The 18,308-nt window shown below is 35.5% G+C and overlaps 1 protein-coding gene across 3 annotated transcripts in view; it reads left to right on the forward strand.

Annotated features, from left to right (window-relative positions):
- STAG1 (STAG1 cohesin complex component) overlaps positions 1-18,308 on the forward strand; it is a 499,240-nt gene that overhangs the window by 322,509 nt on the left and 158,423 nt on the right. For all 3 annotated transcript variants that reach the window (XM_061427678.1, XM_061427685.1, XM_061427693.1), the window contains 2 exons: positions 9,589-9,740; positions 11,724-11,797. In XM_061427678.1, coding sequence (XP_061283662.1) covers positions 9,589-9,740; positions 11,724-11,797 — 226 coding nt within the window. The remainder of the gene's footprint in view (positions 1-9,588; positions 9,741-11,723; positions 11,798-18,308) is intronic.

Genomic DNA, 18,308 nt, shown 5'->3' on the forward strand with positions numbered 1-18,308 from the left:
AGAAGACATTATAGATGGGGAAACCAGAAACAAACATGTAAATTAACAGATCTTTAAAAAACTATTATTAGGAAAACTAATAGTATGTACTTTCATTTTATTTGTCTTTTGGCTCTTCAGTGCCAAATTCTGTTTATTAAATTCAGTAAGTATTTTATGACTCTTAACCAAACTGGATATGAATTTCTATATGGTAGACTTCTGGTATTCTAGGATTAATGCCCAATAATTGACCAAATCTACAAGTGCCACCATATATCATATAACTGTATACATAAAATATAGTAAACTTTTTAAATGTAATTTGCTCTTTAAAATGTAAATATAGATAATTAGAGTAATAAAGAAGTATCATTTTCTTAAAATTAGCTCTTATTTTCTATCACCAGGTATGAAAATCAGTTTTCTTTGGGGAGCTAGTTTTTGTAAGGAAGTTATGATTTTTAAAATAATTTTATAAGCATGTCCTTTCTATGTCAACCTAGTGACCTTGGGCAAGTTACATAACTTTGGTGCCTTTCCTCATCTGTATAATATTGATATGAATAGTCCCATTTTATTAGGAGTGTTGTGAGGCTTAAATGAAAGAATTTGTGTTAAATGTTTCACGTATACAGGTCATTCAGTAAGTGTCTGATGTAATAATTATGATAGAATGACAAAGCTTGCTTGGTTTGACTCTAAAGCGGGCAGAGAAACTGAGAAAATCTTGTAGATTTTCCATTAGTGCTTTCATATTACACATGTAAACATTTTCTGTAGATATAAAATTACACATACAATTTAACGAAATCAGAAAAGGAGAAAAATACAAAAGTAAAAATCAGCCATAATCATACCACTTCTTAATTTTGCCATGACATGTTGGTGTTTCCTTTTAGTTTTTTTCTCGTATACATATATATTAGGATTTTTTTATTTTTAAACAAATAATAGGATATTATAATCAATTTTGTAGAATGAGTTTTCTGTGCTTTAAATTTTTATAATTATGTTTAATATAGCAGCCTAATCTTCTAAAATCTAGATGTCCTTTAACTAACGTAGCTTTTTTGCCATGTTTTGGATCCTTTGTCTTCTGTTGGATCTCCTACCTTTTGCCTTGGGTTGGTTTTTTTTTTTGTTTTTTTTTTTAAATTTAGCCTCTTCTTTTTGGGTGGCATGTTTTTTGATAGCTTCTTGAGAAAAAGAGCATTGGAAAAGTATATATTTTAGATTTTACATGCCTGAGAAATACATTATATTCTTATGTTATTTGGCCCAGTACAGAATTCATCATTAAGATTTTCTTGAGAATTTTTGTCTTGTTTCCAGCATTGCTGTTGAGAATTCCAGTACATTTTCAAACTTATGATTCTGATCCTGTTTCTTGTCTGTGGAAGCTTCATTTTATGAAATATCATGGTGATATATCCTGATATATATAGATATATACAGATGTATAATTTCCCATTCATTACTCTCTGCTGAATATATTTTACTTGGATGTTAATCTGTTGAATCAGTCCTAAGTTTCTTGTTATTTCCTCTTTTAGTTTTCATTCCTTACTCTTTTTGTTCACTTTGCTTGTATTCTTCAACTTTATTGAGGTAATTTTCTTTATCATTTTAAATATTCTAAGAGTTCTTTTCCATTCTCCATGTCGTTTTTTAACATTATCATGAGTGTAACATTTTCTCTTATCTCGTTGACAGTGTTATTACTCAGAAGTTTTGTTTTTGTTTTTTTGGTGCCCCATTCTGACCTCTTTTTCAATTCTCTTTTATGAGTGTCTTTCATGGGAAGCTTTCCTTAAGTATCTGTTGGCTCTCTAATCATTGCTAACAATGAGACACTAAAGAACTGATTGCCTGCCTGTGTGTGTGTGTGTGTGTGTGTTGTGTTTGACAGGCAGTGGCAATGACTTTAACCTTTTTGGTGACCATCATTGTAGGGTGGTCCTGTGGTCACTTACCGTTTTCAGTATGAACCATAAAGGGTTGGTGTTGATAATTATTTTCCCTGGGAAAGTTCAGCTCCTTTGTAGAAGGATCTTTCAATCTCAGGTCTGGTTGCTATCTACCTTTTGGGAGTTATACAGGGTGAAGGAGCACCCAGGGCACTCTGCACTTCACATGTATCCCTCCTCTGTATCTGATGAATCCAAATCTCTATGTTCTTTAGGGAATAAACTTTTTTAACTTCCAAGATGAGTTTGTGTTGGAGGAATTACATGACTGCCTTGGTTCAAGTGGAGATTTAATTGTTTATTATACAGACTTTGAAATGCTCCTGTTTTTAGACTTACTTCACTCCATCTTCTGTAAAAGCCAGTACTTCTCCAATTCCTTAATGCTTCTGGGTTCTACAGAGTAAAACTGTTTTGTTTTTGTCTTTTTTCTTTAAACAGAGTTGTCAAGCTTTTTTGACCATTTAGTTTGATTTGAATACTTCATCCATCTGCTTTGCATATACATATATTAACATATTATGGTTTGGCATTGCAAGTGTTTTTCTGGATTTATTGGGGATGAAAATTGTTTTCTCATTATTTTGGTTGGGTTTTTAAGAGACAAAGATTTATTAAATATTCTTTGTAAAGTGGAAGCTTGTAAACCTTTTTTTTTTTTAAATAAGTTTTTTAAAACTAACGAAGAAACATGATTACAATGGAATACTCTTCAGCCTTAAAAAAATAATGAAGTAATGCCATTTACAGCAATGTGGGTAGACCTAGTGATCAGAAAGACATATGGTATGTGATGCACATGAGCTTATTTAGAAAGCAGAAACAGACTCACATACAGAAGAAATTTATGATTGGGAATGAGGGTGGGGGATAAATTAGGAGTTTGACATTTGCAGATACAAGCTACTGTATATAAAACAGATAAACAATAAGGTTGTTTGGTATAGCACAGAGAATTATATTTACTGTCCTGTAAACATTTTGTAAAATATGTATGTAAAAATACATAATATATTTTATATGTAAAAATATGTAAAATAATGTATTTTATATGTAAAAATAAAACATTATGGAAAAGAATATAATATATATGTGCATAGCTGAATCACTTTCCTGTACACTAGAAACTAACATGGTAAATCAATGATACTTCAATTTTTAAAAGAGGAAGATAATCTTATCTCTCTTTAAAATTTAGTTTTGTCCCACTGTCAAACAGTTTTAGAGTTTGCAGTAATATTTTTCAAAAGTATAATAAGTATCACTAAATATAAGGGCAGATTTTTAGTTTTCATTTTCATGTTTAAGAAAACATAATTGTAAATTGTTGAATAGTGATTAAATGGCCAGTGTCCATAATCTTAATTTCAGCCATCCTATTTGTTGATACCTTTGGTTCCTGTTTTTGTTTTATATGTTCCCAGCTCCAGTATTGTTTTTCCTCTGCTGCTGCTGCTGTTAAGTCCCTTCAGTCATGTCTGACTCTGTGCCACCCCATAGATGGCAACCCACTAGGCTCCTCTGTCCCTGGGATTCTCCAGGCAAGAATACTGGAAGTGGGCTGCCATTTCCTTCTCCAGTGCATGAAAGTGAAAAGTGAAAGTGAAGTCTCTCAGTCGTGTCTGACTCTTAGCGACCCCATGGACTGCAGCCTACTAGGCTCCTCTGTCTATGGGATTTTCCAGGCAAGAGTACTGGAGTTGGGTACCATTGCCTTCTCCTCTACTAGGCCGTTAAATTCCTGATCCTCTTTGTTTAGTGCTCTTGATGTCCTTACTTCCTCCACTTTCCTAGCTTAGATTCTGTTACCCAGATTAATTATAATCATGTCCTTCTCATGAAGGACCCGTAACATCCTTGCCTGCTTGCTCTCTATTATATCCCTTAGGAAAACCTCATATTATCACCTGCTCCATAACTGCACCAGTGGAGTTCAAAGTGAGTGTAGAAAAACATATAATGACTCGGCTTTCTACAATTTTTCTCTCATTTCTACCTAGCAATCCTATTACAGTATTTTATGCCATGGATATTCCTTTCTTATAATATTATTTCATACCTTCTCAAACCTGTAATGTCTGCTATCCTCTTCACACTTGGCTGATTATAGGAACAGAATACAATCCTTCAAGGATTAAATTTTCTTGTTTTAGCTGTACCTATACACATATACTCTGCGTTTTCTCTTATGAGGGTGCTGTCTAGCTAAGATCAGTCCTTGCACTTGTGCAGTGGATCTAATCCCTGTTCACTACCTCAAGAAGTTTTTTCTCTTTCCGGCTTCACTTCCCCCACACCCTTTATCATTATATTGTAGGCTGTAACAGCCCTTATCTTTTAGAAACACTTTGTATCAGTTAGGGCTCTTCAGAAACAGAACCATTGGAAAATATACTTTGTTACTTGCTTACTTATTTGCATAATATAACCATTAAGCTATGTTGTGTGTGTATGTGTGTGTACATATATATATATATATATTTGGAGAGAGGAGGATTTATTTTAGTGAATGACACACACAGTTTTGAATCTGCTATTTTAAAATCTGTAGGGCAGACCTGCAGGCCAGAAACTTAGGCAGGAGTTGTATAGTCTTGAACGAGAAATTGCTTCTCCTGAACCCCTCTGATTTTGCTCGTAAGGCATTCAGCTGATTGGATGAGGCCACCACATTATTGCGGGTAGTCTCCTTTACTTATAGATGTTAATTTTATCTACAAAATGGCTTCACAGTAACACCTGGATTACTGTTTGTTTAAATAATTGGATACCATAGCCTAGCCAGAAAGCAGTGTCTGACTTTATTTTTCTGGGCTCCAAAATCACTGCAGATGGTGATTACAGCCATGAAATTAAAAGACGCTTACTCCTTGGAAGCAAAGTTATGACCAACCTGGACAGCATATTCAAAAGCAGAGACATTACTTTGCCAACAAAGGTCCATCTAGTCAAGGCTATGTTTTTTCCAATAGTCATGTATGGATGTGAGAGTTGGACTATAAAGAAAGCTGAGTGCTGAAGAATTGATGCTTTTGAACTGTGGTGTTGGAGAAGACTCCTGAGAGTCCCTTGGACTGCAAGGAGATCCAACCAGTCCATCCTAAAGGAGATCAGTCCTGGGTGTTCATTGGAAGGACTGATGTTGAAGCTGAAACTCCAATACTTTGGCCACCTGATGCGAAGAGATGACTCATTGGAAAAGACCCTGATGCTGGGAAAGACTGAGGGCAGGAGGAGAAGGGGACGACAGAGGATGAGATGGTTGGATGGCGTCATCAACACAATGGACGTGGGTTTGGGTGGACTCTGGGAATTGGTGATAGACAGGGAGCCCTGGCGTGGTACAGTTCATGGGGTCGCAAAGAGCTGGACACAACTGAGTGACTGAACTGAACTGATAGCCTGGCCAAGTTGATACCTAAGACTGACCATCCCACCATCCCTTGTTTCCACATGGTCCTTAGCTACATTCCTATTTTTCTCCTTTTCTCCTTTTCAAATATCAAAGAATTATTTCTGTTTATTGTCTCTACTCACTCTCCTCTTACTCTCTTTAAACCCACTCCAGTAGGGTTTTTATCTCTACCTCTTCACTGCCTTTGCTCTTGTTGAGGTCGGCAGTTATCTTCTTAGCGTCCTAATCACTGGGCAGTTCCATTGTTACCTTTCTCTTTCTTGAAAGACATAGCTACTTCTTCCTTCTTAAAATGCTATTTTGATGGGTCTTAGAAAGCTAAACTGTAAATAGTGAATTATCTCAGGACTCAATCTAAACTAAATGGTCAAAAACTTGAGAATCAACTTAATAAGGTTTAAAGAAAAAAGACAAAGCTTCTCCGACACCACAGTTCAAAAGCATCAATTCTTTGGTGCTCAGCTTTCTTTATAGTCCACCTCTCACATCCATACATGACTACTGTAAAAACCATAGCCTTGACTAGATGGACCTTTGTTGGCAAAGTAATGTCTCTGCTTTTTAATATGCTGTCTAGGTTGGTCATAACTTTCCTTCCAAGGAGTAAGTGTCTTTTAATTTCCTGGCTGCAGTCACCATCTGCAGTGATTTTCAAGCCCAAAAATATAAAGTCTGCAACCTTTTCCACGGTTTCTCCATCTATTTGCTGTGAAGTGATGGGACCAAATGCCATGATCTTTGTTTTCTGACTGTTGAGCTTTAAGCAAACTTTTTCACTCCCCTCTTTCACTTTCATCAAGAGGCTCTTTAGTTCTTCACTTTCTGCCATAAGGCTGGTGTCATCTGCATGCCTGAGTTTATTGATATTTCTCCTGGCAGTCTTGATTCCAGCATGTGCTTCATCCAGCCCAGCATTTCTCATGATGTACTCTGCATATAAGTTAAATAAGCATGGTGACAATATAGTCTTGACGTACTCCTTTCCCTATTTGGAACCAGTCTGTTGTTCCATGTACAGTTCTAACTGTTGCTTCCTGACCTACAAATAGGTTTCTCAAGAGGCAGGTCAGGTGGTCTGGTATTCCTATCTCTTTCAGAATTTTCCACAGTTGATTATGATCCACACAGTCAAAGGCTTTGGCATAGTCAAAGAATTTTGCACATTACCTTGCTGGCACATGAAACGAGTGCAATTGTGTTCTGTCCTTTTTACCATACTTTATTTTTCTTTCTAACCATATTTTATTTTTATTTAACTGATACAGTTTTTATTTTATATTATCTATTGATACTTTGCCTTCTCGTCACTAGACAGTAAATTTATGGACGCAGATACTGTCTCATTTACTTTTCAGCTTCTAATACTCAGAACAGTGCTTATTCCGGATTGGCAGATGAGTGGGAAGCACTAAATAAGTATTTTTTGTGGCAAAAGACTAGTTTTTACATTATATTCTTAATGTCATTTTGTTAATAGACTCAATATATATAAGATTTTCTGTCAGATTGTTATAAAAATTTCTAAAAACTTTCAAATTTATACTTTTTTTTTTTACAACGAGAAACGTTTATTTTTCTTGCTAATAAATTTATAATTTTTCTTGGAAGTCTCTGTGGACTAAATAGGGATTTGCTGGCTAGACTCTAGGCTGCAAGTGTGTTTTGACTCCAAGCTGCAATTTCGATTAAAAGTGCTCAAAATTTCTCTCTTCTGGAATCAGCAGCTCTCCAGAGCATGTTCTTGTTATGACTTTAACAGAAGCACAAGAGCCAAACCAGATCATGTATGAACAAATTTATACTTTACTGAACTGGTAACAAGCCAGCACACTTTTAGTAGTACAGCAATAGAACAAGTTTGTCATTCCATAGCTAACCTTTAAAATGTGAATGCTAAATGAAGTATTCACTTTGGTAAGCAAAGAGAAGATACTTTCAAAGTCCATATCATAGACCAGGTTGAATTCCTGTAGGATTATTATTTTATAAAATTCTTTTAATAATACCAGTAAATTGTAATTCATGCTCACTTTATGCAGGAATGAGTCTTTTTTCAGGGGACTCCATCCCTATCACAGTCCCCATTATTGTACCTATATTGTTAAGTTAGGAGTCTTCTTCACTAGCTGTATTTGCTTGTATTTTGGTATTTAAGGTGAAAATTTCAGTGAAGTTGAAATTTTACATACTCATACACATTAAATACTGCATTATCACATCTAATATATTTCTGAAAATATACTGATTATTTTACATTTCTTCTGTTTTAGTATGTTGATATATTTTGCTGTTGATATATACCTAGAGTATGAGAAGGGTCATTACACAACTGCCAGTTGGGGAGTTTGGGATCTGGGTTCGCAAGGCGATATAACGCAACAAAACACGGTTAAGTTCAAGAGCATTAATGTCTCAGCTTCCACTGATTAATTCCAGACAGAGTTGGTGGAAATTTAAATGCTTTCCAACTCCTTGATCTTCAAGTCATTTTATTTTAGAAGTCTAGAAGTATAAACAGAATTAAGCTCCATTTGGGTATGACTTTGTATGCTTAGGACAAACTCCCTTAAAATATTATCCCTAAAAGAAAAGTTATTCTTGACTTAGGCAGTTTGAATGCCCCTGATCAATTCTGTCTTTGAGCTATTCTTTTTTATACAGGTTAATTTTAAAAGTACTTTTAGCTTTCAGAGGTATTCTACTGACAATGTGTAAAATGCTGTCAAATCACTAGCCTATATTTTGAAACACAAGATTTCTCAATATATTATATTTAGATGTTGTATCTCAAGAAAAAAGAAACATTTAAATGCATTTCAAAGAGCTCACTAACTTAAATGCATTTTTTTTTTTAGGATTTTTGTGTTAATATTTTGGTTTGAGGGCAGTATCAATTGATAGTATCCAAAACGTAGATAGAATTTCAGCATAACACGTGTGTGTGTGTGTGTGTGTGTGTATGAATAGAAAGGTATAGATAGAGCATTATGTATATATGTTTATGTGTAATTAAAGGAAATTTTGGAAGTTTTAAAAGAAATGCAGGCTCATTTAATTATTTATATATTTGTATTGGTTCTTCCAAAACACTCAGTAGTAACTGAGCATTCATTGCAGATAAGTAAACTAAAGGGAAAAAAGGGGAGATTATTTTTCCATCACAAGTTCTTCCATTCCTTTAACAGATTTCCCTATACTCTCAGCATCTAAATGATGAAACTGAATAGGAATAGACAAAAGATTAAGTATTGTGTCATACCTGTTCCTCAGAGGATTTGAAACAGAAGTTTGAAAATATTTAAATAGATTTATGAACACAGGTGAATGTTTAAAAGTACATGAACACTGTGGGGAAAATAGATCAATCAGAAATTCACAACATATGTTTTTGATGAATTTAATGTGTTTCATAGGTTCAGTCCATTTTTCAGGAATCAAAAGTTATGCCATTCACTGAGGTGAGGAACACAGGGAAAGAACCATCTATGGTAATAAAAGTCATAAATTGATTGTACACAGCTGAGACACCTTTGAGGCATCTAAGCACAGATATTAAGGAAGCAATTGTATGCACAGAACTGGTAGCCAGAAGTGAGGTCTGAAAGGCTTGGTTAGTATTCTTGCCTGAAGAATCCCGTGGACAGAGGAGCCTGGTGGGCTACAGTCCGTAGGGTTGCAAAGAGCTGGACACCACTGAAGTGAGAGCACACACGCACACACTTAGATTTGTGTATGTGTGAAGGTGAGGGAAAGGAGTTGTTGAAGATACTGTTTAAGTTCTTCATGGTGATAATTAGAATGAGTCAGTTGCGGGGGTAGGGGTGGTGTTTGGGTTTGGGATTATTTTTTGTTATTGTTAGTTCTTTGTGTCTGCACCATGCAGCTTATAGGATCTTAGTTCCCCAACCAGGAATTGAATTCAAGGCCATGGCAGTGAAAGTGCCAATTCCTAGCCCCTGCACCACTAGAGAACTCCCAGGATGAGTCTGGTTTTCATAGGAATATTAATAAGCCAAGCTTATAGGGACACTGAGACAGAAAATTTTTGCAGACTAAAATGATTTTATTTCCATAAAACAATTTTTCTTTTTATTTTAATTATGCCTAGATTATCAAACATAGAAGTTGACTAGTTTCCTTCCATCATCCATTTCTGTTACAAAATTGTAAACTTTTGAAGTTCTGATTCACAGGTGAATACTATAATCTTCCTTTATTTCTTAGCCATGAAGCTCATGACTGCTCTGGTGAATGTTGCCTTAAACCTCAGTATTCATCAGGATAATACACAGAGACAATATGAAGCTGAGAGAAATAAAATGATTGGGAAGAGAGCCAATGAAAGGTTGGAGTTACTACTTCAAAAACGTAAAGAGGTAAGTTTCACAGTAACTGAGATTCTTCAATTTGTCTTTTAAAGGTACATTGTTTGATCTCAAAGTTTTCAAATGAATCTGGCATTTGATTCCAGCCAGTGGTTATCTGAGTGCAGTGTGATGGCAGAAGAGTATCACAAAACAACCCTGTTTAGAAAGAAGGTAGTCTGAGAGTTAGATAACTCAGAGAGATTATCAAGCTATGAAACCAGAAAGCACAGTAAATACTAACATCAAAAGTAGGGGCCAGCAAAGTTGCATTCCACAAGAAAGCCAAAGACTGTGTATTTGTGGTGTATGAGACATTTCTGTGAATTAAAAAAAAAAATAAGATTGGCCCCAATTTTATAGTGAAGGTTTCATATATGGGTTGAAAATGATTTTAAACTAGATTTTTATAGGCAACATTTTTTCATCCAATCAGAAATAAAATTTTAGATGTACAGTATTAATCTCTGTTTTACCTTGAAAAAAGAAAAGTATCTCAGTGCTATAAACACATCGCTGTCAACAAATACTGGGTTATAACTGGCAATAAGAGGGAACAAACTTATGATTGATTAAATCATAGTCTATGATGTATTGGAGGGCTAAGGCTGCTACAGCAGATACCACAAACTGATTTTTCTTTCGGACAGAAATTTATTGTCTCACAGTTGTGTAGGCTAGAAAGTAAAGGATATACATAAAATGATTTTTACATTGTTATTAAATATTAATTTTTCAAAAAAAAACAAAAAAAGAAAGTAAAGGGTAACTCTAATCTTCACATGGCCTTCTCACTGTATGTGTCTCTAAGTTTCTCCTTATAAAAAGGAGACAGCAGTCAATTAGATTTGAGGTCCATCCTACTCCATTATGACTCCAAGTTAACTAATTACATCTGCTACAACCGTATTTCCAAATAAGGTTTGAGGTCTAGGAGTTAAGACTTCTGTATATGAAGTTTTGAGGAACACAATACAACTCACAGCACATTCCATACTAGAAATAATTGTAAGTTTTGGAATTGTTCTTTAGTAAGTCCTGCTAACCAAACTGTATACCTTTTATATAAATTATTAAGTTTTTGTATAATAAAGGTAGCAAAAGTAAATTTAAACTAAGGTTCAATAATTATTCTCCCAAACTTATTTCAGTAAAACTGAAAATAAAGCATATAGCAAAAGAGGATATCTGAAGGTATTTTATTGTCATAGTATTGAATGTACTTTTTGTATCACTGGTTTTATTCCTTTTGAGTAATATTTGAACTCAGATTTTAACTTCAGTGAGTAGTAATGCCTGAAATTTCTTCATCTCTTTTCTATAGTATTCATTTTGTTGCTGCATTTCATCACTAATGGCTGAGATGCTTGCTGCCTTGTATTCCTCCTTTATTGGGAATTTGACCTACACTTACTTTGAGGCTAATGGGTAGTTTAGGTGAAATAGGAACGTTCCCGTACAATGGCAAATGTAATAATCAAGAATTATCTGTTACTGAGAAAAGTAAAACCAAGCAGGGGACCTGGTTTGGACAGGAGAGGTATATAAGTTGAGGCCTATTCCCAAAGCAAATAGTATTTTGTGATAGGCATCTGGTCACACTTAAACCATACCACTATTTTTTAGTCATTGTGTAATACATGTTGCTGCTTCTAAGTCACTTCAGTCGTGTCTGATTCTGTGTGACCCCATAGATGGCAGCCTACCAGGCTCCCCGTCCCTGGGATTCTCCAGGCAAGAACACTGGAGTGGGTTGCCATTTCCTTCTCCATTAATACATGTTGAGAGAGACAGAAAGAGGTTCTAAGCCAATGTAGTAAAGCTGTAGAAAAAAATGAAAGGATCCTGGTAATTTAAGACATCTGTTGCACAATACTTAAGAAAAAGGATTGAAAATTACACAGAATGAGAATAATCATGAATTTAAAATGATTGGAACTCTTTATTTCAAATAAAATTATTAGTATTTTAATTTATATTTATTTCTCATTTCAGCTACAAGAAAATCAGGATGAAATCGAAAATATGATGAACTCTATTTTTAAGGGTATATTTGTTCATAGATACCGGTAAGGGATTTTAAAAATCATTTAGAAGATTTTTAACTTAATTTGTAGCTTCTTTGTAGTCCTACTCAATTATAAAAACATAAACTCTTTAATTACTTGTTTTGTTAGCTAGAAAGCACCATTGTATATGAAAGCTAAATAAATGTCACGCTACTAACTGTGGTCAAAATTGTACCACAGCTGTCATCGACACGTTCTTCCAGATTCAGAATATATACTGTTAGAGACTTCCTTTGTACTTGCGTTTGTACTAATTTCATTTTAATTAATAACATATCCGTAAGTTAATGTGGCCTTAATATGATTTCATTATCTTCATTTTTGAAAGAATTAAATTCCATGCTTAATGCCCCATTGTACACATCTTATTATATGATCAAATTAACCAGCAGTGTTTTAAAAATTGTTATGGGAGAAATGTGTACAGGAAAGGACACCTCTGCAAATAATGCAGCATCTCTGTAATATCATTCTTCTTTACCTTCAACTATATACATGAAAGTAGGAGCAAAATACTCCTGAAGTATTTTTGTCATGCTCTATTGCAAGTGTCTTTCTTTAAAACCTGTGAACTTTTAAAATATTAATTACATGAGTGTATTTCATAGAGAATTAATGAATCAAATACATATGCTTGTTGTTTTCTGTTAATTAGGTGTGATGTTTACATAGATAAGACACAGATACAGATAATAAGACTTTTTTTAGACACGTTTGAAACTTGTGATGGGCCAGTTAATTTTAAAACTTAAACAGAGAAAGTAGGGGGAATTTTTTTTTTTTAAGGAAAAATTGTAACTTTGATAATTTACTTTTAAATCATTTTGATGTCATTCAAAATATAAAACTCTTGAAATATAACCAAGGCTTTTACTTTGAGTGTGGATTCTCTCAATGGAGAATCACATGCTCTTCCTTCCATATACTGGGCTTTCCTGGTGGCCAGGAAGAATCTGCCTGCAATGTGGAAGGCCTGGGTTGGGAAGATACCCTGGAGAAGGGAAAGTCTACCCACTCCAATATTCTGGCCTGGAGAATTTCATGAAGTGTATAGTCCATGGGGTTGCAGAGTCAGACACGACTGAGCGAACTTCACTTCATAATAAATTATCAACAAATTAATTTTCGAAAATGCAAGAATTTCCTTGCATTCCTACCTGCTGTGCAGTCTTTTTGGACTTCCCCAAGCGGATCAGTGGTTAAAGGATCTGTCTGCAATGCAAGAGGCACAGGAGACGTGGGTTCGATCACTAAAGTAGGAAGATCTCCAGGAGAAGGAATCAACAACTCCCTGTAGTATTCTTGCCTGAAAAATCCTATGGATAGAGGAGAGTGGCAGGCTACACTCCGAAGGGTCACAGAGAGTCGCACATGAGTGAGCGACTGAGCATGTACATACATACATAAATATAATTAACATAAAATAAATTGTACATTTAAGTGCATAATTTGATGTTTTGGCACATACACACACACCCCTGTAAAAGTGACAGGCAAAGTACGTCCATATCCTGAAAAGATTTCTCATAACACTTTGTAATTCCTCCCTTCCTACCACTCTTCACCTTCCCCATCCTTAAGCAATCATTAATCAGCTAACTGATTTGTTTACATTTTCTAAAATTTTATAGAAATAGAATTTACATATTGTACTCCTGATTCTCGTTCTTATCTCCTTCTGATTTCTTTCACTAAGAAAATTAAAGTCTTTCATCCCTAAGACTGAACTGTAAGTTTTTCATAGATTACCTTGTTGAGTTCAGGAAGTTTCATGTCCTGTCCTGATTTTCTGAGACTTCATTAGGAATAAATGCTGATTTTTGTCAAGTACTTTTCTCCATCTTTTGAGATCATTTTGTGGTTTTTCTTTTTTAAGACTATTAATGTGGTGAGTTAATTTGGTTGATTTCTCATATGTTAACCGTAAGTTCTTGGGTTAAAACCCACAGAATCATGAGGTATTACTTTTCTTCATTTGAATGTTTTTATCACTATAAATTCAGATTTATTTTTTAAAGTACAAATGATTTACAGCATCATGTTTCTGGTACACAGCAAGTGACTCATACACACACACACACACACACACACACACACACAAATAGCACATGCTTTAAGTCCCCTACACAAGCATGAGTTCTGTCCTGAGAGCAAATTTTTAAGTCCAATGTGTTGATAAGTCCAACAAAGTTATCCTGAACCCCCAACTAACACAATCAGCTATATAGTACAGTAGTGTACTTAGTCGCTCAGTCATGTACAACATCTTTGCAACCCCATGGACTGTAGCCCACCAGATTCCTCTGTCCATGGGGATTCTCCAGGCAAGAATACTGGAGTGGTTGCCATGCCCTCCTCCAGAGGGTCTTCCCAGCTCAGGGATCAAACCCAGGTCTCCTGCATTGCAGGTGAATTTACCAGCTGAGCTTCCGGGGAAGCCCATATAATACAGTACCATAGTGTAATGGTTTTATAATACTTTTATACACGAGTAATACACAAAAAAACAAATATTTTTAATCTTTACAGTATTATAAAATACAGTATTACAGCTGCTGACATACAGGAGTTGGCATTGAGTGAATAAGCAAGAAGAGGTGCCAACTGTAGGAGGGAGCAAGAGTGGGAGATGGTAGAGCTGGATTGTCAGCAATAAGAGAGAGCAAGGTGCAGTTTCACTCACACCTGACAATGATTGCACAGTTTCTGGTTTCTTGCGGGATTCAGTTCTGTGTACTCTCTTGGGGGGGAAAAAATGATCCCATGATGTGTGGGTAGTAGCTCTATTTTTCTTACCATAGATGACACAGTACCACTGGATTGCATTCAGAAGCTTGTTGCTGAAAGCTTCGTGTACTGGTCTACGTTAAAGTCCTGTGCCTACAAACAAATAACACTTCCTCAAATAAAATCCCCTTGCCATTTCCAGCATCATGGATCTCTTCAGTCTTTGAGTTACTTCTTTCTCTTCTTTGTTTTTTCTCTGAGCTTCCAATTCCTGGCACTTCTTAGCACTACCACTTATATCACCGCTGCTCTTATGCTTACTTATAGACACCTTGGACTTACATAAAGATCCTATACTACTGTACTCTATACAGTGTTACACAGTAAAGTACAGAAAAGAACAACCACTTGTAGAGGATGCACACACATGACAATGTATGCCGGACATATGAACTACTTTACATAAATTGGACATGCAAACACACATTCTCATCTTTGAAATTTCACAACTTGCAGGTTTGTGTGGAGGGCACTCACTGTACATGAATGTAAATCTATTTTTTTTTCCTGATTTTTTTGCCATGTTGTTCATTCGCTAAGTCATGTCCAGATCTTTGTAGCCCCATGAACTGCAACATGCCAGGCTTTCCTATCCTTCACTATCCCCCAGAGTTTACTCAAATTCATATCCATTGAGTCGGTGATGCCATTCAACCATCTCATCCTCTGTTGGCCCCTTCTCCTCCTGCCCTCAATCTTTCCATGCGTCAGGGTCTTTTCTAATAAGTCAGCTCGTCCCATCAGGTGGCTGAAGTATTGGAGCCTCAGCATCAGAAGTTCCAATGAATATTCGCTGTTGATTAATACACTGTCTAGGTTTGTCTTAGCTTTTCTTCCAAGAGGCAAGCATCTTTTAATTTTGTAGCTGTAGTCACTGTCCGCAGTGATTATGGAGGCCAAGAAAATAAAATCTGTCACTGTTTCTACTTTACCCCCATATATTTGCCATGAGATGATGGGACCAGACATTATGATTTTCACTTTTTTTTTTTTTTATTTTCACTTTTTAAATGTTGAGTTTTAAGCCAGCTTTTTCATTCTCATTCACCCTCATCAAGAGACTCTTTAGTTCCTCTTCACTTTCTGCCGTTGAAGTGGCAGAAGATTTGTGCACTGTGTAGAGAAGGTGCTGTGACTAATCAAAGATGTCAAAAGAGGTTTGCAAAGTTTCATGCTGGGGATTTCTTGCAGGAAATGCTCCAAGGTCGGATAGAGCAGTTGAAGTCAATGGTAGTCAAATGGAGACTTTATTTGAAAACAATCAATGTTACACTGTTCAGGAGATAGCTGAGATACTCAAAATATCTAAATCAAGCATTGAAAATAATGTCCACCATCTTGGTAATGTGGAATGGAAGAGATCTTAGGGCAAGTGAAACGAACCAACCCCAACCACACCAAAGGCCACTCTTCATCCAGAGAAGGTTGTGTTGTGTATGTGGTGGGATTGGAAAGGAATCCCATTAACTTTTGTTAATGTGTCTAGGTGTGTTCTACAGTGTGTCTAGGTGTGTTCCTCTGTGGATTAATCCTGTGTGGGAATTTGGGTGACTATTTTCTTTCCTTGGTTAGGAAAGTTTCCAGCTCTTCAAGTTCTTCCTCCACCTCTCTCCTCTCTTTCTGGGACTCCTATAATGTAAATATTAATCTGCTTGATGATTTCCCAGAATTCTCCTAAACTTCCTCATTTTATATCATTTTTTTTCCTATTTTGTGGCAGTGATTTTCACTACTCTGTCTTCCATCTGATACATTCTTCTGCCTCATGTAGTCTTCTGTTGATTACTCCTGTTATATTTTTCATTTCAGTTATTGTATTCTTTTGTTTATTCTTTATATTTTCTAATTCTTTGTTAAAAATGCCTCGTTTCTTGCTCCATGCATCCATTCTTCTCTCAGTACCTTTCATCATCTTTACAATTATCACTCTGAACGCATAGGTAGATTGCCTGTCTCTGCTTCTCTTTGTTGTTCTTCTGTGGTTTTATCCTGTTTTTTTGTCTGAAATATATTCCTCTGTCATCTCATGTATCTTCTGTCTAGAACTAATCAGTTATATTTATTTTTTCTTAAGAGAACGAGATTTTGGTTCTTCACTGTTTTTGTTTTCTGTTTCACTTGAGGACTGCTCTTTTTATTATTATTTTCTTTCTTCTACTTTCTTTAGGTTTCCTTCCTTTGTCCTTAGTTTCTCAAGGTGGAAACGGAGATCGTTGGTTTAATCCTTGCTTTTCTTTGTGCTATAATTCTTTGTTGTCAGTCAGTTTGTTGTGTTCAACTGTTTGCGACCCCATGGACTGCAGCACACCAGGCTTGCTTGTCATTCAATTTTTCGGAGTTTGCTCAAACTCATGTCCATTGGGCTTCCCTGGTAGCTCATATGGTAAAGAGACCTGGGTTCAATCCCTGGGTTGGGAAGATCCCCTGGAGAAGGAAATAGCAACCTACTCCAGTAATCTTGCCTGAAAAATCCCATGGACAGAGGGACCTGGTGGGTTACAGTGCATGGGGTCACAAAGAGTCAGTGTTCATTGAGTTGATGATGCCATCCAACCATCTCATCTTCTGTCACCCCCTTCTCCTCCTGCTTTGATTCATTCCCAGCATCAAGGTCTTTTCCAATGACTCTGCTCTTAGCATAAGGTGGCCAAAGTATTGGAGCTTTTTTACTCCTACAGTTTTCTTTCTTAGCAGTGCTATACCTGTTTTCCCTAGATGTGGAGTGTACTGTTTCCATTTTCATTTAGTTCAAAATACTTTCTAATTTCCCTTTGGGCTTATTTTTTTGAACCATGGATTATTTAGATTTAGAAATTTTGTGTATATTTGCAAATATCTCAAAACTTCCTATTATTTTATCCTAATTTAAAATCATTTTAGTCAGAGAATATACTTTGTATGATTTAAGTGTTAAGTTTAATAAGATTTGTTTTATGTACCACAGTATGTTCTATTGTGATACAGTAGGAAAACAGTATGTATCATGCTTTTGTTTTTATGCCTGTTAGGTCAGAGTTGGTTGATGGTTGGTTAAGTCTTTTCTATCCTTACTGATCTTTTTATTCTAACAATTATCAAGAAGGATTTTATAAAAGTACTTTTTGTATTCTTAATTCTGGTGTGTTATCACATAAATGATTTCCATAATTTTCCCCAGCCTGTGACTTTATTTTCTTTCTTCATGGTACCTTTTGAAGAGCAAAAGTTTTCATATTCAGTGCAATAATTTATCCATTTTTCTTCTTTGGTCATGCTTTTGATGTCATATCTGTGAACATTTTGCCTAACCCATTCTTATGCCTTATATTCTAGAGGTTTAATCATTTAAATTAATTTATATAAACTATTTTTAAGTTAATTTTTGTATATGGTATATATAAGGGTATAAGTACACTTTTTGGATATAGGTGTATTTTTTAGAAGCACCATTGGTGGAAGGCTGTTCTTCAGCTGAGTTGCTTTAGTGCTTTTCTTGGGACTTGAATTACTATAAATGCAAAGTTTTATTTTTTGGATTTTTTAATCTTTTCTTTTTTAAAAAATTAAATTTATTTATTTTAATTAGAGGCTAATTACTTTACAATATTGTATTGGTTTTGCCATACATCAACATGAATCTGCCACGGGTGTACACGTGTTCCCAATCCTGAACGCGCCCCCCCTTCTCCCTCCCCATACCATCCCTCTGACTCATCCCAGTGCACCAGCCCAAGCTTCCTGTATC

The sequence above is a fragment of the Bos javanicus genome, chromosome 1 (assembly GCF_032452875.1).
Source record: "Bos javanicus breed banteng chromosome 1, ARS-OSU_banteng_1.0, whole genome shotgun sequence".
Classification (NCBI taxonomy): domain Eukaryota; kingdom Metazoa; phylum Chordata; class Mammalia; order Artiodactyla; family Bovidae; genus Bos; species Bos javanicus.